The sequence below is a fragment of the Nycticebus coucang genome, chromosome 4, assembly GCF_027406575.1.
Source record: "Nycticebus coucang isolate mNycCou1 chromosome 4, mNycCou1.pri, whole genome shotgun sequence".
In the NCBI taxonomy this organism is placed as follows: domain Eukaryota; kingdom Metazoa; phylum Chordata; class Mammalia; order Primates; family Lorisidae; genus Nycticebus; species Nycticebus coucang.
The window spans coordinates 147,260,798-147,282,931 of record NC_069783.1 but is presented as its reverse complement, the minus strand read 5'-3'; the positions used below and the strand labels follow the sequence as shown (position 1 = coordinate 147,282,931).

At 41.1% G+C, this 22,134-nt stretch overlaps 1 protein-coding gene across 1 annotated transcript in view; it reads right to left on the bottom strand.

The window, feature by feature from the left end:
• LOC128583126 (ret finger protein-like 3) overlaps positions 1-22,134 on the bottom strand; it is a 24,221-nt gene extending 2,087 nt beyond the window's left edge. Inside the window, exons 1-5 of the mRNA XM_053587044.1 lie at positions 21,927-22,134; positions 17,483-17,601; positions 15,545-15,642; positions 7,430-7,627; positions 1,979-2,269 (exon numbers count right to left, since the gene is read on the bottom strand). Coding sequence (XP_053443019.1) covers positions 1,979-2,269; positions 7,430-7,436 — 298 coding nt within the window. The 5' untranslated portion in view covers positions 7,437-7,627; positions 15,545-15,642; positions 17,483-17,601; positions 21,927-22,134. The remainder of the gene's footprint in view (positions 1-1,978; positions 2,270-7,429; positions 7,628-15,544; positions 15,643-17,482; positions 17,602-21,926) is intronic.

Below are 22,134 nucleotides of genomic sequence, written 5' to 3'. Positions count from 1 at the left end.
GAGGCAGGAAAATCGCTTGAACCCAGGAGTTGGAGGTTGCTGTGAGCTGTGATGCTCTACCCAGGGCGACAGCTTGAGGTTCCGTCTCAAAAAAAAAAAAAAAAAGATGGAGACTTTCCCTCTTTTATGTTTACCTGGATGGAGCTAGAGCATATTCTTCTTAGTAAAGCATCTCAAGAATGGAAAAAAAAAATCCCAATATACTCAATACTATTATGAAATCAATATGTAATCACCCACACTTTCATACAAAAGATAAAACACAATTATAGCCCAGAGAGAAGGAGAGAAGAGGAGGGCAAGGGAGGGGGTGGCCGGGTGGAAGGAGAGTAATCAGTGGAATCTCACCTACTGTGCATATTGCAAGTGTACATGTCAAATATATTAATGGCAGAATATAAATGTCTAAACACAACAATTAAATAAGTGAGGTGAATGCTATGTTAACCTGTTTGACGTAAACATTCCAAATGGTATATAAAATCAGCACATTGTACCCCACAAATGCAGTACTGTACACAGTGATGATCTAATTTTAAAAATAGTATCTAGAGCAGGATTCCAGGCTTTCGTTCTCCATGTTTCTAAACAAATTGGTTTAGACATCATTCACAGTTCTGACAGGAGATGGGATATCTCTGCAGATGAAAATATGCGGGCAGAAGTACCATTCCTGCACGTTAAAAGGACCCATGGCCACAAGAAGGAATGGGGACCTAGATGGGAGATGATTTTCCATACTCTGGGAGATGAAGCCTTAAGCAAAACATTGGTAATGGGCACAAATTTAAGAAAGAAACAAACAGGTATTTAAAAGTTAGTAGACATAATTTATCTATTGTCTGGTGTAAGTGCAGCAGATGAAAATGAATGAACATTTTGAGGGATGGGTATGTGACTGAAAGGTGAAGCTGCCAATTTTAATGGAGGAAGAAAAGGAAGGGTGTGATCTGGCCTACAGAAATTAATACACTGGAAAATTATGAAAAAAAAACGACAGAACACATTATATTTCAAGTCAAAAGACAAATGCAATCACCAATGTAGATTTCATAGGTTAAAACAAGACATTGGGTGACTGATCTCTGATGATGAATTAGTGGATTAAATAAGATGAGTGGACATTGACAAGGAAGGAGGAAGAGAGTTAGAAAACTGGCTTGGACAGAGTGAATCTGTGCTCTATGTTTCAAGAAGAAGGCCAGATGTTGGTAGGTAAATGACTGGAAATTGTGGGTATCAGACAGGATACTGCACAGAACTCAACAGTGTGGGGAATTTCACAGGAACCCGCCTTTCTTTATAGTTGCAATTCTTTGCCCAGGCAGTCCATAATCTCTTCATTTAAATGTGCTTTCCCTCCAGAGTCATGGAGTCGGATAGTATTTTCTGTAGCAAAGGCCCCTGTTGAAGCCCATGGTGCTTAGATGAGGAGACCAGATTCTGCAGCTCTCCCCACACCCATTGAAACACCACCCCCATCCGCGGTGCTCCATACCAAACTCGTCCCAAGGCTGGGGAAAGCCCATTCAGTGCAATGGTGCCAACATTCACTGTTCATTAGAATTACCAGGGGGTATTAGCATTAGACTCAGGAGCACTACAGCCAGAGAGAAATTCAGATTCAATTGCTCAACGTTTTGCTACTCTAAGTTTGATGTGATCCCCCAAGACAGCAGGGTCATCAAATCTGAAATCTCCTAGTTCAGAATCCAAATTCTAACAAGATCCTCAGGTAATCTGAGCAAGCTACATTTTGAGACTCTCTTGTCCAATCCATGACATAAATATAGGAACGTTTTGTTAAAGATCAGATGATTCTATGTATTGTCAGGGCTGAGAACCACTGAAGCCAGAGGAGCATCTCATTTTTAGCATCAGGCATCAGCTGATCCCTACATGGAAAGGAGAGCCCATCCCACAGATGAGTCTTCCTGGACCTGTAGTGGGAAGGGGGCAGGGGTCACAGAGTCCTTACCATGGAATTTCTGCATCCTTGGGTTCATCTGTAGAATAGTTGTCAGATGGGGCTCCAGCTCCTTGATCTTGGAAACCAGCTTTCCCAGCTGCCAGTTGGGCCTGAGGTTGTTTTTCTGAGAGATCATGGGGCACAAATAGCAAACTAAATCCTCCCCATGTGGCTCTATCTGCAGTGAATAGATGCAGTTAAGGCAGAAGATGCATCCACATTCCATGTATATTGGCTTTTCAAGATAGGCTGAGCAGATGGGGCATTTGCTTGCTTCTTGTAACAGTCCAGCCACGTCCACTGTTGGGGGAACACACATGGCAGGGTGAATTTCAATGCGATGAATACTTATTAGTGGCACGTGACAACTTTTACATGCACCAAGTTATTGTGTTCCGAATTTGTCATCCCCAAAACAAGACTGTGACAGTACAATGACCTAACCACGTACCCTACCGTCAGGCAGTTGAAGTTCTCTCTGGAAAGAAAGTCACAAATAGACATTGTGTTTTGAACCGTGGTGGAGGAAGGGCCCATGCAACCCTTTCCCCCAGCCTAGCTGCACCAACAGAGGTGCCTGAGCATCTATCTGAAAAGCGGTTATTGCACCCCTATGCTGGTGTCATTTCACCTGGGGGAACCTAAGCAACAAATTGATTATGTAAAGGAGAAAGTCATCCTTTCTGCAGCCTTGGAACTGAAAACCAGACTGCCCACCACTCCACGGGCATCCAGTGTGTCTGGTTGTCAACACTCAGTGGGCACTTGGACAGCATTTGTTGAATTCATTAATCACTAACTGTATTTCTTTCATCCCCCTATGTCATAACCACCATTTCTCGGCATCTAAGAAGAAAAAGCCAAACACATAAGGGTGGACTCACTTCCTCTGCACTAGAATCTCCTCTGTCCTCCAGCTGCTCCCACAGGTAGCTCAAGTCTTCTGGGGAATGAACACACCGGGGCCTTTTATGGATGAGATTATCCTTCCCTCCCTCCTCACACCCTGCCACGCCCCCTCAACCTCATCAGATTTTGATTTCATTATAGTAGATAATGGGGTTTTCATTGGTGATCTATCTTCAGTTACCCCCGTAACCTTAGTAAAAATCCTTCATCATGACAGTAAAGGCCAGGCACACTGGCTCACACCTGTAATCCCAGAACTCTGGGAGGCTGAGGTAGAAGGATTGCTTGAACTTGGGATTTTAAGACTAGCTTGAGCAAGAGGAAACCCCCATCTACAAAAATAGAAAATATTAGCCAGGCATGGTGGTAGGTGCCTGTAGGCCCAGATACCTGGGAGACTTATGCTGGAGGATTGCTTAAGACCAGGAGGTTGAGCTTGCCGTGAACTGGACTGACGCCACTTCACTCTAGCCCAGGCAACAGAGTGACTCTGTCTCAAAATAAAAAAAATTTAAAAATAAAACCCAGCCCCACCAATCTTTATATTATTTTTTCTTTCATATGAAGGTAATGTTTAGGGCGGCGCCTGTGGCTCAGTCGGTAAGGCACCGGCCCCATATACCGAGGGTGGAGGGTTCAAACCCAGCCCGGGCCAAACTGCAACCAAAAAAAAGCCGGGCGTTGTGGCGGGTGCCTGTAGTCCCAGCTACTCAGGAGGCTGAGGCAAGAGAATTGCTTAACCCCAGGAGTTGGAGGTTGCTGTGAGCTGTGTGAGGCCACGGCACTCTACCGAGGGCCATAAAGTGAGACTCTGTCTCTACAAAAAAAAAGAAAGAAAGTAATGTTTAATTAGCATTACATTAAATTTAAACTAATGTACTAATTTCACAGCCTTATTATAAGATTTTTTCATCATTTGTAAGTGGTAATGTTTCTTCTGATATAAATGATACACTTAAAGCTTTGCTTATAATCCTAAAATAAACCACTCTGTATGATTGCATTTGCAATTTTAAAACATGGGAGAAATTCATACACATCAGAATTATAGGTAATTGGTGCCTGCAACCCATCTTGGATTTGAAAAAATTTTGATAATTCACAGGAATAATTTATTTTTTTTTATTTTTGTTTTTAATGTTGGGGATTCATTGAGGGTAGCATTTGTTAGGCAAAGTCCCTCTTACAATTGTGTCTTGCCCCAAAAAGGTGTGTCACACACCAAGACCCCACCCCTCCTCCTTCCCTCTCTCTGTCTTCCTTTCCCACACCCTTCCCTCCTCCTTTCTCTCTCTGCTCTCCCCTTCTCCCACCCCACTGTGTCAATGTCCTCATATCAAAATTGAATACATAGGATACATGCTTCTCTATTCTTGTGTTACCTTACTAAGAATAATGTGTTCCGGGCGGCGCCTGTGGCTCATTCGGTAAGGCGCCGGCCCCATATACCGAGGGTGGCGGGTTCAAACCCGGCCCCGGCCAAACTGCAACCAAAAAAAAGAAAAAAAAAATAGCCGGGCGTTGTAGCGGGCGCCTGTAGTCCCAGCTACTCGGGAGGCTGAGGCAAGAGAATCGCCTAAGCCCAGGAGTTGGAGGTTGCTGTGAGCTGTGTGAGGCCACGGCACTCTACCGAGGGCCATAAAGTGAGACTCTGTCTCTACAAAAAAAAAAAAGAATAATGTGTTCCACTTCCATCCAGGTTAATACAAAAGATGTAAAGTCTCCATTTTTTTAATGGCTGAATAGTATTCCATGATGGACATATACCACAGCGTGTTAATTCATCCCTGGGTTGGTGGGCATTTAGGCTGTTTCCACATTTTGGCGATTTTAAATTGAGCTGAAATAAACAGTCTAGTGCAAGTGTCCTTATGATGAAAGGATGTTTTTCCTTCCCGGTAGATGCCCAGTAATGGGATTGCAGGATCAAATGGGAGGTCTAGCTTGAGTGCTTTGAGGTTTCTCCATACTTCCTTCCAGAAAGGTTGTATTAGTTTGCAGTCCCACCAGCAGTGTAAAAGTGTTCCCTTCTCTCCACATCCACGCCAGCATCTGCCGTTTTGAGATTTTGTGATGTGGGCCATTCTCACTGGGGTTAGATGATTATCTCAGGGTTGTTTTGGTTTGCATTTCTCGAATAATTAGGCACAATGAGCACTTTTTCATATCTGTCTTCTTTAGAAGAGGTTCTATTCCTGTCTCTTGCCCATTGATATATGGGATTGTTGGCTTTTTTCTTTTCTTTTTTTTTTATTAAATCATAGCTGTGTATATCAATATGATCATGGGGCACCATACACTTGTTTCATAGAATATTTGACACATTTTCATCTCATTAGTTGACATAGCCCTCCTGGCATTATCCTAGTTACTTTGTCAAGACATTTACATTCCACATTTGCCAAGTCTCACATGTACCTTTGTAAGATGCACCACGTGTGATCCTTTCAATCCCCCTCCCTCTACCCTCCTCCCCCCTCCCTCCCCACGCTTGCCCCCTTCTGCCTGTTCTTAGGTTGAAACTTTGTTATAGCTTCATGTAAAGGTCCTAAGTTAGATTCATAGTAGGGGTGAATACATTGGATATTTTTTCTTCTATTCTTGAGACACTTTACTGAGAAGAATATGTTCCAGCTCCATCCATGTAAACATGAAGGAGGTGAGGTCTCCATCCTTCTTCAAGGCTGCATAGTATTCCATGGTGTACATATACCACAATTTGTTAATCCTTTCGTGGATCGACGGGCACTTGGGTTTCTTCCATGACTTAGCAATTATGAATAGGGCTGCAATAAAGATTCTGGTAACAAATCTTTGTTATGATGTGGTTTTGGGTCTTCTGGGTATATGCCCAGCAGAGGAATTACAGGATTGAATGGCAGATCTATTTTTAGATCTCTAAGCGTTCTCCATATATCTTTCCAAAAGGAATGTATTAATTTGCATTCCCACCAGCAGTGCAAAAGTGTTCCCTTTTCTCCACATCCACGCCATCATCTCTGGTCTTGAGATTTTGTGATATAGGCTAGTCTCACTGGAGTTAGATGATATCTCAAAGTAGTTTTGATTTGCATTTCTCTGATGATTAAAGATGATGAGCATTTTTTCATATGTCTGAAGGCCGCTCGCCTTTCTTCTTCGGAGAAGTTTCTTTTCAATTCTCTTGCCCAGCCTGTGATGGTATCCCTTGTTCTTTTCTTGCTAATGCGTTTGAGTTCTCTGTGGATTCTGGTTATAAAACCTTTGTCAGAGACATAACCAGCAAATATCTTCTCCCATTCTGTGGGCTGTTTGCTTGCTTTACTTACTGTGTTCTTGGCAGTGCAGAAACTTTTTAGTTTGATCAAGTCCCAAAAGTGTATTTTTGAAGCTGCTTCAATCACCCGGGGGGTCCTTCTCATAAAAAAATCACCCAACCCAATTTCTTCAAGGGTTTTCCCTGCACTCTCTTCTAGTATTTTTATAGTTTCATGTCTTAAGTTTAGGTCTTTAATCCAGTAAGAGTCTATCTTGGTTAGTGATGAAAGGTGTGGATCGAGTTTCAGTCTTCTACAGGTTGCCAGCCAGTTCACCCAGCACCATTTGTTAAATAGGGAATCTTTTCCCCACTGGATGTTTTTAATTGGCTTGTCAAAGATTAAATAACGGTAAGTAGCTGGGTTCATCTCTTGGTTCTCTATTCTGTTCCAGACATCTACTTCTCTGTTTTTGTGCCAATACCATGCTGTTTTGATCACTATCGATTTGTAGTATAGTCTGAGGTCTGGTAGCGTAATTCCTCCTGCTTTGTTTCTATTTTTGAGTAATGTCTTGGCTATTCGAGGTTTTTTTCTGATTCCATATAAAACGAAGTATTGTTTTTTCAAGATCTTTAAAGTATGACAGTGGAACTTTAATACGGATTGCACTGAAGGTATATATTGCTTTGGGTAGTATGGACATTTTAACAATGTTGATTCTTCCCAGCCATGAGCATGGTATGTTTTTCCATTTATTAAAATTCTCGGCTATCTCTTTTCTTAGAGTTTCATAGTTCTCTTTATATAGATCTTTCACATCCTTTGTTAGATAAACTTCCAAATATTTCATCTTCTTTGGCACTACTGTGAATGGGATAGAGTCCTTAACTGTTTTTTCAGCTTGACTATTGTTTGTACATATAAAGGCTACCGATTTATGAATGTTGATTCTGTAACCTGATTTTGTAACCTGCTGTATTCCTTGATCACTTCTAAGAGTTTTGTCATCTCTACACCGTCTCTATCTCAAGAGTGCAGGTATTATTCAAACTTTCTCTTGTATCTGTGCTGGGGGAGAGGGGAATGCGTGAAGTTGTTTTATGTAAAGCACACAGTGGTACTGGGATTTAGTTTTTAGAAAAGTGACACTTGGACTGTGCTGTGCAAATAAGTACAAATCTCCTGAGGAAATATATACACTCACAGATACACCCATAATCAGTACACATAGACTTACTCCTGGATAACTTCCAACCCTCATGCAAACAAACCCAGGCCATCCAAATGGCACAGTTGCTTCCAGAGACTTTACCTGACATTCAGCTATTCAGTAGACCATCTGTTTCTTGCACCACACCCCCAGTCCTTGTCTCCAGCAGGAAGCTGGAACCAGGGTGGCTGTCCAGACAGAAGCAACCAAGAGTATCTCACTTTCTCCTCACTTAGATTTTTCCTCAGCGAGGGAGCAATCCCAGAAAAACACATAGTTTTCCTTTGTTCTTGGGTCCACCTGAAATTAGAGAAAGAAGACTTAGGGGATCAGGGGTCTTTTTTCCCTCAGTGATGTTAGAAAATTGTGGCGGAGGCAATGGCCCCAAAATATAAAGCATAGAGGATGCTTATGTAAAGACAGGATATTTTCATGAAAGATTTCTGAAGTCTATTTTCATTGTCAAATACAAAATTCCTTTTTAAGAACGACTACTTACAAAAAAAAAAAAAAAGACTACTAAATACTGGAAGAAAGAAGATGTTACCTTCACAAAAGAGGGGACCCTCCTCGTCTGACCTGTGTGGTGACAGTAACTGACCGGCCAATAAAGGCTCCTCCACCAGGCCCTCAAGGGGCTTTCCCTGCTCTTCCATCCTCATACCACCTTTGTGGCAGCTGCTGTGGCTGGGTGGTGACACTCTGCCTTCATTTGGAAGGTGTTTATGGGCCAGATAATCCTTGGATAATAGTGTCTACCCAAGGACTGGTTGTAAAGCAGCTTCTAGAAGCAGATAAATAATAGAAATTGGCCTCTTTTGTCCCAGCCCCTGGGACAACAGGCATCTGGGGACCTCGCTGCATCTGGCCTGACCCTCAGTCCATCCATGCTGACCTATGTCTTTCCAGTTTGGGTCAGAGGACTGGAGCCTGACTCCTATTCCCTGCCTCTCAACACCTTCCACTACAGAAAGGGCCTGGTGTGTCATAGTAGATGGAGAACATGACAAGACAAGAAAGAAGTCCCTGAGACACCTCAGAGATGTCCATGAGGTGCTCATTCTGGCCATGGCACCTAATCATCCTCACTTGGAAGGAGCAAAAAACTCACACCAGGATGGCTGGGCTGCGGCTGGACTCAGGTGATGAGGCCACACAGCTTCGCTTGAACTTACAACCCTGAAATCGTCTTCCTCCCAAGTCCATGTCATCCTCACGTGGCCTGGGTGCTCCTGTTACTTCCTTCTGTCCATCTTTGTCTTTTCCTTTTAAGGTCCAGCTCATGGTCCTGAGACCGCTTCCTCCCATGGAATCCACTAGGCAGCTGTTTCTGGATTCCTAGAGCCCTTTGTCTTCATCTCACTAATTTTAATATTTAGTCACTGACATCTGGCTCCCCCTCAAGTACCACTGGGAAACGGCTGTCTAGTGATTAAGGACTTCTAGGACAGTCTATTGATGAGAAGCACGTTTATGGTGGTGAGAGACGGATGACACTTTTCAACAGAGCTGTCCTTTTTGTTTTGTTGAGGGAAAAAATTCACAACTCCAGGGTAATCAAATTCTATGGAAATACAAAGTATTTCACACAGCTATTCAAGGTTCAAAGGGGTCCTCAAGCCATAATTTTCCTCATTTTATATGTATGTTTTCTTGAACAAATGCTTTAGTTTGCAAAGGTGTTCCGAGGAACCAAAAACCTACATTAACTGGCAGGTTCAACGGGGACTTGATTGTGGGCTTTTCTGTCACCCATGGGTGAATTTATCTTTACTTGCAGTACACAATGAACCATGCCCACCTTTTAGGAAGGGAGCCACGTGTTCACCCTGACATTCAGACCCAGAAGAAGCCCTCTCATTTCTTTGCAAAGTGATGGCCCCAGGACACAGCAACCAGAGTTGGTAAAGGCATGGGAGACATATTTTCCATGTGGAAATGTAATTTCCTATTTTCAGCAACACTGTCTGAAATGGAATATTGGGCATCAATTGGGACAGTTGGTCTGAAATTGCCCCAACTCTGCCAGGAGGTTCCTTCTTCCTTATCTACTGACTAGAACTGAGTGTGGCATATGGCTCCACTGGGGGCTCACTTCAGAAGGAAGGATCCCTGCCCAGCACTCCTTGCTTTTGAGATAGGTGAAGATTAAATCTGAGGTTTCATGTAATGAAAAAAGCTCTGGGAACATGTAATGAAAAGGGACACCAGATTCCTGCCAATGAGGAATCGATGAGGTTAATCTGTGGTGCCTGCTTCCCCACTCACTTGGTGTGCAACTCTGTGTAATTCATACACATTCTCAAGCCCTCTTTTTTCATAATTCAAATAAAGATTATCTGGATTCATTTAAGGATTAAGGATTCTTTTATTTGATCAATCAAAATTCTGAGACGGGAACATAAAAACCCCTCATAATTGAGATTTATAATTAAATTATTTGACTCGTAAAAGGAATCCCAAGACACAGTTTGTCCATTTAGAACCTCAGGACCGTTTTTCTATATGGCAAAACTATGTCTTTCTTGTTTATAAAGAAATTCTTGGCATACAACAAACTGCACATGTTTAAAGTATACAATTTGATCCATTTTGATATACTTACTGTGGCATAAGTAAGGATATATTTGGTCTCTGTCTCCAGCTGTTATCATGGAGATTCAAAAATCCTTATAATTTCCTGTATAATAGCATTTCTTTTTATATTAACAAGGAAATTCAATGTGATCCCCTAGATACTTTCTGGGTGACAATAAAAGACCAACCACATGAACAGAGGATGGTAACTTTGGGCCACACTGACCTCCAAGAAGAGGGAGGGGCAAGAGACTGGCTTCAGTCCTGTGGACAATGTTTGAATTAGTCATGCCTACATGATGAAACTCCAATAAAAACTCTGAGCCCAAAGCTCAGTGGAACTCCCGGGTTTGTGAATAACTGATGGCTGTGAAGGAATTATCTATCCTATGACTCCACAAGGTTAGGGCATGAAAGCTCTGAGTTCAGGACCCTACCAGATCTCACCTATGTGTGAGATTGTGGTAAAATTGTAATTGCAAGTATAGGGCTTTCCTCGGTTCTATGAACTATATCTAGCAAACTACTGAAACTGAGGGGTATGGGAACCCCCAAATACAGGGTCACTCTGTTTGACATTTGGGCTGCCTAAGGGACCCCGAATTGCATCTGGTGTCTGATTTAAGATCAGTGTGGATAACATTGCCCTTATCTTGTGGTATCTAATGCTAACTCTGGGTGGCTGGTGGCAAAAATGTCATAATGTGCTGCAATAGCATCCAGCTGGGAGGGGGGATAAATGACTTCGTGTCACAGATGTGGGATTTTCTGGAACAACTTTGACTCATTGAAACACATGGTTTAGGAATAGAAAGGATGAAAGGCTGTGGAATGAGCATTCTTTGATTCCTGGGTGGCCACAACGTCATGCATGGTATAGAACAGCAGCTATGTTGCAACCAATTATAAAGCTAAAAGTTACCAGTTATCTACTTACAATAAACTAACTGGTCTTTTACCAAGCAGACAACAGCATACGATGGGGGAAAGAAGGCCTATTCAATAAATGCTGCTAGGAAAACTGGATAGCCATATGCAAAAGAATGAAATAGGAAGCCCGTCTCTCACTACTCACAAAAATTAATTCAGGATGGCTAAAAGATTCAGATCATTTAAGGAAAGAAACTGTAAGAATTCTAGAGGACAAGGTAGAGAAAACTCTTTTCAATATCAGCCTAGGCAAAGAATTTATGAAAAATATACCAATAGCAATCTTGGCAACAATTAAAATTAATACATGGAATTTGATTAAACTAAAATGCTTCTGCACAGCTAAGGAAACAATCAACAGAGCAAATAGACAACCTACAGAATGGAAGAAGCTACATGAGGCAATAAAGGGCTCATAAACAAAAATTTACAAAGAACTCAAGCAAGTCAGCAAGAAAAAACAAACAACCCTATCAAAAAGAGGGCAAAGACATGAATAGAAGCTTCTCAAAAGAAGAAAGACAAATGGCAAAAAAAAAAAAAAAAAAGAAAGAAAGAAAAAAATGCTCAACATCACTAATCATCAAGGAAATGAAATTAGAATCACAATGAGATTTCAGCTTATCCTGATGAGAATGGCTTTTATTAAAAAGTCCAAAACCAGTAGATGCTGACGTGGATGCAGAGAGAAAGGAGCACATACACATTGTAGGTGGGACTGCAAATTAGCACATCCTCTAATAGAAAACTGTATGGCGATTCCTCAAACAACTAGAAATAGACCTACCATTCAATCCAGCAATCATGCTATTGGGTATTTACTCAAAGGAAAAGAGGACTTTTCGCCAAAAGACATCTCACTCAAATGTTTATTGCAGCACAATTCACAATTGCAAAGATGTAGAATCAACTCGTGTCCATCAGTCTGAGTATATTAATAAAATGTGGTATATGTATACCACAGAATACTACTCAGCAATAAAAAAATATGAATTCGGGCGGCGCCTGTGGCTCAGTGAGTAGGGCGCCGGCCCCATATGCCGAGGGTGGCGGGTTCAAACCCAGCTCCGGCCAAACTGCAACAAAAAAATAGCCAGGCGTTGTGGCGGGTTCCTGTAGTCCCAGCTGCTCGGGAGGCTGAGGCAAGAGAATTGCATAAGCCCAAGAGTTAGAGGTTGCTGTGAGCCGTGTGACGCCACGGCACTCTACCTGAGGGCGGTACAGTGAGACTCTGTCTCTACAAAAAAAAAAAATATATATGAATTCATACCTTTTACAATAATCTGAGTGCAACTGGAGACCATTCTCCAAGTGAAGCATCTCAAGAATGAAAAAAGAAATACCACATGTATTCACTATTAAATTGGAACTAACCAATGGGCACACACATAAAGGAGAGTAAAATTCAGTGGAAATCAACGAGGGAAGTGGGAAGGAGGGCAGGTCAAAAACCTGCCTAATGGGTATTATGAACCCTCTGAGTGATGGGCATACCTTTAACTGTGACTCAAATATTAAAAAAAGGATTTATGTAACCTAAAACATTTATACATCCTTAAAATGTTTTAATTTAAAAAAAAAAAGTTACCAATGGAATTTAGAGATGATAGATTTAACTTCCAGAAAATTTGTTCACTAGATGCATAGGGATATATAAAATAATACGTAAAACACAGAATCCTTCTGTTAGTGCTACCTGTAATAACTAAAATATAATTTTAAAAGAGAGTGTGAGGTCAGATCTTGATGGCCAGGCCAAGCTCATATTTTGGTCCACCTGAGCTATGGCCACTAGCTTCAAAGATGCTTCAATTTTTCCCAAAGGAAAAATTATGTTGGGACAATAGATAGTACCTCTAAGATCCTTGGTCACAAAGAAAGGAGTCTTTGTGGGGTTAGGGGGAGAAAAGCCAAGAGACTATTGAGGGAGTACAGGGCGAAGGAATTGTCTCATGTTGTGAATCAGAATTGCCATCTTCCTAAAGAGTTCTTATGGAAATGGATGGTAAGACTAATTTAGGGCCAGTAGCTCTGGGCTTGAATGTCTTTTTTTTTTTTTTAATTGAATCATAGCTGTATACATTAATGCTATTATGGGCTACAACATGCTGGTTTTATATACTATTTGAAATATTTTCATCAAACTAATTAACATAGCCTTCACCACATTTTCTTACTTATTGTGTTAAGATATTTATACTCTACACTTAGTAAATTTAACATGTACCCTTGTGAAATGCACCGTAGTTGTGTTCCCACTGATTCCCCTCCCTCCACCCATCCTTCCCCGCAAAGGGCTGATTCTCTTGCCTCAGCTCCCCAAGTAGCTGGGAGGCTAAGGCACCAGCCACAATGCCCCCCTATTTTTTGGTTGTAGTTGTCATTGTTGTTTGGTGGGTCCAGGCTGGATTCGAACCCACCAGCTCTGGTGTATGTGGCTGGTGCCTTAGCCGCTTGAGCTATAGGCACCGAGCCACAACTAGTCGAGTTTTTATAAAATTGATTAACCAATTGTAAATACAAGGCCCAATCAGCAAACCCAACATAAGGAGGATTAGAGACCTGGCCAGACTACTTATCAAAGTTGTTAGCCAGGAATTCCAATCAAATAATTACCCCTGATTTATTTGCATAAAAATAAGAGGCTTCTCCTAGGGCTGCACATAAACCTCTTTGACTTCAAGGGAGATACAGTTAAATTATAGCCTGGGCTATGAAGACAGTTTGCCTAACCAGTCACATCTCCTAAAGTAAACGGTGGGGCTAGCTGGGTCCAAGAGAAAAGGTTTTTGTTGTTGTTGTTGTTGTTAGTGATGGGGGGGGTGTCTTGCTCGCCTAACCCTATGTAGTAGACATAACCAACAATGAGAAGCTAAATCAGGTTGAGTTATATTCAAAAGACGTTGCATACCATTTAACATACTTAACAGGAAGCAAAAGGGAGTTTTTTGTGGGTTCTTTGTAGGGCAAAGGGCCTTTTAGGTCTGGATTAAAGAAATTGAACAGTGGGTCTTTCAGTCGTGCCAGTGTCCCCACTGGTCTTGGGTGGGTCTCCTGGGTGGCACAATTGACTGTATTGGGCCAGCATGTATAGAGCTAGAGTTTCCAAGTCTATTTTTGTCTCCTGATTCACTCAATTGGCCTCTGTACCTGGATTTTTACATTCCCAGCATTCCCCAAACTGGCCTTTACTACAAGACCTTGTTCTACGTGCTGTGGCATCCTGGGTGGCGTTAAGGTTAAAAGCACTGGATTGTAATCTCCTTTCCATCCAGCCACATGCAGTAGGAAGGGGAAGCAGCAAGGATGCAGGAAAGGAAAACATCTCTATCGAGATTGCAACAGTCTTAGCTTGATAAGGTTTTCTCCTGGGACCACTGTCCAGTGGGCTCCGCTGTCTCCTTTGGTCTTCTTCACCCGTGTTTATTGCATCCATTCTGACAAACTCTCCACTCTCACAGCCATCAGGGTAGTGAGGATGACGGTGAAGGGGCCCTTCCACTTCGAGGGGAGGCCTTCTTTCTGGAATGACTTAACCTACACTCAATCTCCAGGCTGAAAGGCATTTTTGGAGTCCTTTGCAGGCCCTCTGGGGTCCCGTAAGTATCTTAAATTGGGGGTGGATGTCCCTTTGGATCTGAGAGAGAGACTGGAGATACTTTAAAGAGTATGGTTAGTTATTTCTGCTGAGGTTCATGCACACGGGGGCAGAGGGGGAGGTCTCCCATACATGATTTCATAAGGAGTAAAACCTGCTCTGTATGGAGTATACCTTGCTCTGAGAGTTGCTAAGGGCAGGTGCTCTGTCCACTTTCCACCAGTCTCATCAATACGTTTGGTTAAAGTTACTTTTAGGGTCCGGTTCATTCTTCCGACTTGTCCTGAGCTTTGGGGATGGTAGGCACAATGTGTACCTAGGGCTTTACTAATTACTTGGGTCAAAGCAGAAGCAAAAACTGGCCCATTATCTGAGCCAATTGAAAAAGGTAGCCCATATCTAGGACTAATCTCATTCAGAAGCATTTTTGCAGTGGTTAAAGCAGTTTCATTTATGGGGGGAAAGCTTCTACCCACCCTGAGAATGTATCTACCTACTAGCACCAGGAGATATTTATATCTCTTACTACCTGGATGGAGTTCAGAAAAGTCAATTTCCCAAGCGTCTCCAGGCATGTGCCCCCTGAGGCAAATTCCCATTGGAAGCTTTGGTCCTAATTTGGTGTTGACCTTCTCACAGGTGACGCACCAGGGTAGTGTTGACTGGGCTAACATTGAAAGTCCCCTAAATGCATATCTAAGTTGCGATAACTCTTGCATTTTCTTCTCTAAAAGGCCAGACTGCATAAGCATGGCAGTTTTTTCTTTCTTTTTCACCTCATCGATTTTTTCTTGAATTTCTGCATCTAACAAATTTTCCAGGAAATAGAGCTTCCTCAGTTTATTTTTGTAAGCTGAATTGCTGGGTCCAGGTTCAAGAGGCTGAGCCTTTGTATTGTTTTTCATGTGACTTAGGGGCTTCTCTCCTTCCTGCACATTTGAGAAAAGCAGTTTAATGAATGGCAATAATGTCGATTCTACATCTTCTAGATTTCCCTCTGAGAAATAAGGCAATATGTAATTAAGGGCACTAATGACATCGCTTTCATCACTGAAGTCCATCTGGTCGCTCGTGAAGCCTGACAAGCCGACGCCATTTTTATTTGCGGATACCTCTGGCTCAATGGTCAGCTCGGTGCTCGTGTGCTTCTTCCGGGCCTGTAATACCTTCATGAGCGCTCCCTCCGCATTTCCTACACTTGCTTCTTCAACTGTCAAAAAAGAAGAGACTGTTTTTGACGATGGAAGGCTGATGGCATAGCTTTTTGCCAATCCACAGCCATATATCCCAGTCAAAGAAATTAGGAGTCAGCAAACAGAAGAGTGCCACGTAGAGAGGAAAAAAGAAACCCCAGTTTAAACCTATACAATGGAATAATAAAAGGAGAAAAAATATCTTTGGGAAATGTGGCTACCTACTCAGAACATTCCATAATGTGACATACAGTTACTCTACTTGGGGTTATTCCACTGGTCCCCCAAATCCACTCGCCCAGCACTCAGTAAACACCCAAGATGGGAGACCCTTGCTCCCTGCTCCTGGCTGAACCAGCCCTTCTGCAGCCCAGACTGTCCTGCCTCAGATGCAGAGGGGGCATGCTTGTAGATGACTCTGATGAAAGACAGTTCCCTGAGGGGACCAAGAGAAGAGATGCTAATGTGGAGGCCCCAATCCTATTGCTAAGACGTCCTTATCTGGACATGGCCTTGTCATCTCCCCACCCAGTTCCTCTTCTTGGCCCCTGCTCTCATGTATCCTAGCCCGGATAATAGGAGGTTCTGCACAGAAAAAACACGAGGTAGATTCTGGTTCTTTCCTCAATTTGGGCTGGGATCTGGGATGGAGGTTAAGAGGTTTTTAATTTCCAGATTATATGCTTATGTGGCGTGTTCAATAAATCTAAGGAATAACAGCAATTTTAGATAAACATTACTTGACTTCCTAAAATGCAGAAAGGAAAAAGCAACTTTTGTCAGACGCCCACTTTGCTTTCGTTTCATTTCTATAATTCCCAGCTTTACTTGTGGAACCATCCAAAGCTTCCAACTGCATGAAAAACAAGTGTACCATCGTGTAGCTGGGTTCCTGTCCAGAATTAAAAGTTTCGGTGGTAGTGGTTAAGGGTCAGAGGAGTTGGTAAGCATCATGAGAAATGAGGAACATGGGCTATGGATAACCCAAATTTGGGGACAGAGGGCCTGAGAATAGGCTACAGCACTTAACGCCTCTGATCTTGTTTTTCCTCATCTGTAAAACAAGATTAAAAATGTTTGTTCTGCCTACTTTCAGGGAAGAAGAGACTAATACAATATAATATAATATGTGAAAAATTGTTTTGGAAAGTATGCAACTTTAGTATCACGGGTAGAGATCTGTATTCAAATTGTCTGGACATGAAAGCAGTCACATTTTGATGAAGTTAGTGCTAATAAACGTAATATGAGAAAAACACTTAAAAAAGCACCCGAGTGTTTGTTCTGTGGATATAAAAGCTTTAGATTTAGAGCAAGTTCAGAGTTGGAAAGTCTAAGAATGGAAAAGCCCTCTGTTTCTTTAGAAGGGCCAGGTAGCAATTTCTGGTTATGTAACCGGAAACTCTCAGGCTCCAAATATCACTTATACTCTCTGTAAAAATAAACAAAGCAAAACCCGATCTATACCTGTCCTATAAGGAAAAGAGCTCTTGAGACCTAATGGATATAAAACCAGTTACAAACTTTGAGGAGCTGTATAGACAAGTTATTGGTGGGGGGTAAAACACCAAGCAGAGACACAGTACAGAGTATGTGGCCGCTAATGTTATACTCTCTCCTTCCGTTCCTTCCTCTCTGTCCTTTATGGATGTGGAACAGTTACATTATTAAATTATGTAATAATAACTGTGAACCTGACTTTCAGCCAGGGAGTAGTTCAGAAATACAGGGAGTTTAACTCTGAACGAATAAGTAAGAATAAAGCAATTCCATCATTAGCTTAAAAATTCTCAAATTAAAAACTTAAAAAACAAAATAAAAATTAAAAAAATTTATCATTAAGCAATTTAAACTCACAACAATCTTCTGTGCTGTTTCCTATACATGCATCACAATGTAGCTTCACTGTCTTGCAGACAACCTCAATATTATTTTTAAATTGGCAGAGGCAGCAGGCCATATGGCTAGGTAAGATCCTATAAATGGAAACACAGAGAATTAAATTAATGGTAAAGGGATGACTTCAGTTGGTAGAAGAGGGAGGTTGAAACTACCGCAGGGCTAGGCAAAAAGAGTTCTTGAGGCATATGGCCTGGTCAGTTGTTGGGTAGGAACCAGAAAGCCAAAAGGAAAGGAGACAGAGAGATGGGTGAACACAGCAGTGGTTATGGTATGCCTAGAGTAAACGTGATAGAGATTAGAGGTGCCAGGTATGGTAGCTTTCACCTGTAATTCCAGCTACAGGGGAGGCTAAAGCAGGAGGATTGCTTGGTGCTAGGGTTTGAGACCAGCCTGGGCAACATAGCAAGACCCTGCCCCTACAAAAAATTTTTTTTAATTAGCTGGGCATTGTGGTGTGCACCCGTGGTTGCAGCCACTCAGGAGAGTAAGGTGGGAGGATTGCTTGAGGCCAGAACTTTGAGACCAGCCTAGGCAAGATAGCAAGACCTCATCTCTAAAAATAATAAATTTTAAAAAAAAGGAATTAGAATTGGGTGACACTGATTTGTAGTTTCATTCAGAAATTATCTTCTCCCATAGAAGACAGAAGAAGAAAATCTGTCTCACTTTGGGTTGAGAGGACACAGGAGGCAGACTTCTAAGAAGAGTCTGGAGGCCCCAAACTTCTAGAATTCCTTTCTCAATTACTGTTCGGAGTGGTAAATATTAGAAATTACTCTGGGCATAAATGATAGCTTAGTTTAAACCACTTTATAATGTAATAATGATTACATTGGCCAAATGTGGACAATTTGAGCCTTCAAAATAATAATGATGATAATAAGGTACAACATAATTACTATAAAGAAGAATCCATGAATTCACAGAAGAAGAATCCATGAATTCACAAAAGGAAAAGAGGGCCAGCTCTTCTTTAATATTAATAGAATAATGCCAGCTATGTAGAAGGAATGATATAATTAGAAAAGTGTCATTTTGCAAACACAATAATAATGGATTTGGATAGTGATTATCACTGATGCACAGTTGGTTGGTTTGTTTGTTTTTTAAGACAGAGCCTCAAGCTGTCGCCCTGGGTAGAGTGCCATGGCGTCACAGATCACAGCAACCTCCAACTGCTGGGCTTAAGCGATTCTCTTGCCTCACTGATGCACAGTTGGGTAAAAACATGTTTTGAAAGCAGGATCTTCACTGATCTCAAAGCATCACCCCGGAGATTATTTATACTTATTATTGTTTCTCCTTGGACTTTTGTCTAAGATCAAATGTATTTATACATATTAACAATGGAAAAAATAACTTTATAATGGAGAGCTCTAGAAGATATCACTCTGTAATCAAGTGATCAAACTTAGCATTATGGGCCATCTGAAGTCATGAGGTAGGAAGAACACATCGTTTATTTATTAATAGTATTCTTCCTCAAAATGTTTTACCTGAATCTAATCATGAGGAAATAGACAAATCCGGATTGTGGGAGAATTTATAAAACAACCCTGTTAGACTCTTTAATGCATGAAAGACCAAGAAAAAGTAGACAAATGTTTTAGACTAAAGGAAACAGAGACATACGAGCAATGCCTGATCTCTGATTGATCCTGGATCAAAACAAAAAAGATTTAAAGATTATTATTAGATTCTGGCCAAGATGTAATAACAAGGACATTGCACCGCTGGCCAGAAACAACCAAAATACCAGATAAAAGAAACAAAACAACAGTTTTAAAGACACTGGACATCAGGCAATGAAGGACAGTGATTCTCCGTAAGATGTGAAATAAATGAAGTGAGCCCCGTGACTGCCCTAGCTTACTTCTTTGAGAGAGTTTCCAGGTCATGGTGCTAGGAAAGGAAACTGGTGGACTCTTTGATTAAGGAAATGGAGCTGAGAGTCTGGGAAAACCAAGGTGGCTAGAAGTCTCAAAGCAGAGTACTAGAGAGAAAAGAGGCGCACAGAACATGAACTCTGGAGACACACAGAGGGAGCTCTTGAGTGTTCAGCAAAGTACTGATTGGTGCACGTGTATGAGGAAACTACTTGAGGCTAGGAAAAGAACCACCCAAAAGTATCAGAAAATAATTAGATGTCGCTCAAGATTAGGAAGACTGCCTGTTAGCATAAGCTAGATAGGACCATCTCACGATCCATGGGGCAACACGTACCAAGATCCAATAGAAAATTACCAAACATGAAAAGAAGCAAGAAAATGTGACCCATATTAAAGAAACAAAGCAATCAATAAGAACCAACTCAGAACCTACATGGATAGAATGAGCAGGCAAGGACATTAAAATTGTTATTTCAAAAACTTAAAACTTCCCAAAATGAAACACAAGGAAAACAAAATAAAACATGAATAGAGCATCAATGAGCTATGCAACAATATTCTGGGCCATAAAACAAATTTTAATAAATTCAAAAGAATTCAAGTCATTCAATATGTGTTCTCTGATCATAATGGAATTAAATTAGAAACCAACAGAAAGATCTGAAAAATCGCCAAATATTTGGAAACTAAACAATACCTACTGTTTCCTTTCCTTTTCTTCCTTTATTTTTCTTTTTGAGACAGGGTCTCACTCACACAGGCTAGTGTGTGGTGGCATCTTTATAGCTTGCCGTAACCTCAAATTACAATTTACAAAACCTGTGCTGTAACCTCAAATTACAAATTACAAAACCTGGGCTAAAATACTTTTAATAGCATGAAAAGACAGGCCAGGCACAGTGGCTCACGCCTGTAATCCTAGCACTCCGGGAGGACAAGGTGAGTGGATCGCTTGAGCTCAGGAGTTTAAAACCAGCTTGGGCAAGAGCAAGACCCCGTCTTTACTAAAAGTTGAAAAAGTAGCTGGGTATGGTGGTGGGTACACAGCTACTTGGGAGGCTGAGGTAAGAGGATCAGCAGATCCTTATATTTCAGTTTTCTGGTTTTGAGCCCAGGAGTTTGAGGTTGCTATGATTTATAACACCATGGCAATCAACCCAGGGTGACAGTGTGAGACTCCTGTCTCAATAAATAAATACATACATACCTACATACATACATACATACACACATACATAAAATTTAAAAAGAATGAAAAGACAAACCACAACCTGAGAAAAGAGAAAAGATAGTTACTAAACACATACCTGAAAGACTTGTATCTAGAGTACAAAAAGTACTCTTAAAACTAAACAAGAAGATAAATATCAATTAAAATACAGGATCAGATTTGAACAGATAATTCAGTACAGAAGATATTTACACATGAATAGATATTCAACAGCATTAACTATTACAGAAATGCAAATTAAAACCACAATGAGATTCCACTATACATCTACTAGTAGATTTTTCAAGAAAACTGAAATAAGGATCCGCTGAATACCTGTAGCAACTGCAACTTTCACATTGCTGGTGGGAATACAAAATAGTACAGCCGCTTTAGGAAAGAAGTTAGCAGTTTCTTAAAAAGTTAAATATGTCCTTAGGATGTGATACAGTAGTCCCACCCTAGGTACTTACCTGAAAGAAATGAAAACGTATTTCACACAAAGACATGAGTATGAGTGTTCTTAGCAGTTTTCATAATTGCCAAAAAATTGAAAACAACCCAATTGTTCATAAATTGGTGAAAGGATAAGCTGATATAGCCGTACGACACTGTCCCTTGCTATCTGTGGGGAACTGGTTCAGGACTCTGCAGATACCAAAATCTGTGAATGCTATAATATTTGCATATAATCTCTAGTATACTTGAAATCACCTCTAGATTACTCTTAGAATATTATGTAACACAGTGTAAAGGCCATGTACATGGTTGCTATACTGTATTTTAACACATATTAGTTTTTATAGTTTATTCTCCCCCCACCCCCCGACCCCACCCCAAATATTCACCATCTGTGCTTGGTTGAAGCTGTGAATGAGGAGAGGACTAACTGCACTGACAGATACAACATGAATAGTAATATAATATCAGAACAATGATGCTAAGTGAAAGAAGCTTCACACAAAAGGGTTACATACTACATCTGATTTCATTTCTAAGACAGTCGGGAAAAGGCAAAACTATGCGGATGTAAATCAGATTGTGGTTGCCAGGGGCTGATGGTGGGAGGAGGGGACCGACTGCAGAGGAACATGAGAGGCTTTTTTTAGGGCGCCAGAAACATTCTATTCGGGGAATGTGATGGTGGTTACATAATTATACATTTGTCAAAATTCATTGGTGCACCTAAAAAGAGTGAGTTTTACTGCATAAAAATTATACCTCACAAAAACTGACTTAAGAAAATATAAACCCAAAAAAAGTACTAAGTGAAAATAAAGCTAAGAAAAAAATAACTTACAGTTTTTCCAATTCAAGAGTTGTCATGAGGATGTTCTCGACTGTTGTAAGTGGGGCTTGTGTTGTTCCCATGTCTCTGAAGGAGAAAGTCCGAAGAGTCAAGATATTAACCCCAATAGAAAAATTCTGTACTTAAAAAGATATTTCAAGGACATGTCAGCACTTCAATTTTTGTTTCTATATAAAACAAGCCAGCTCAACAGTTTATT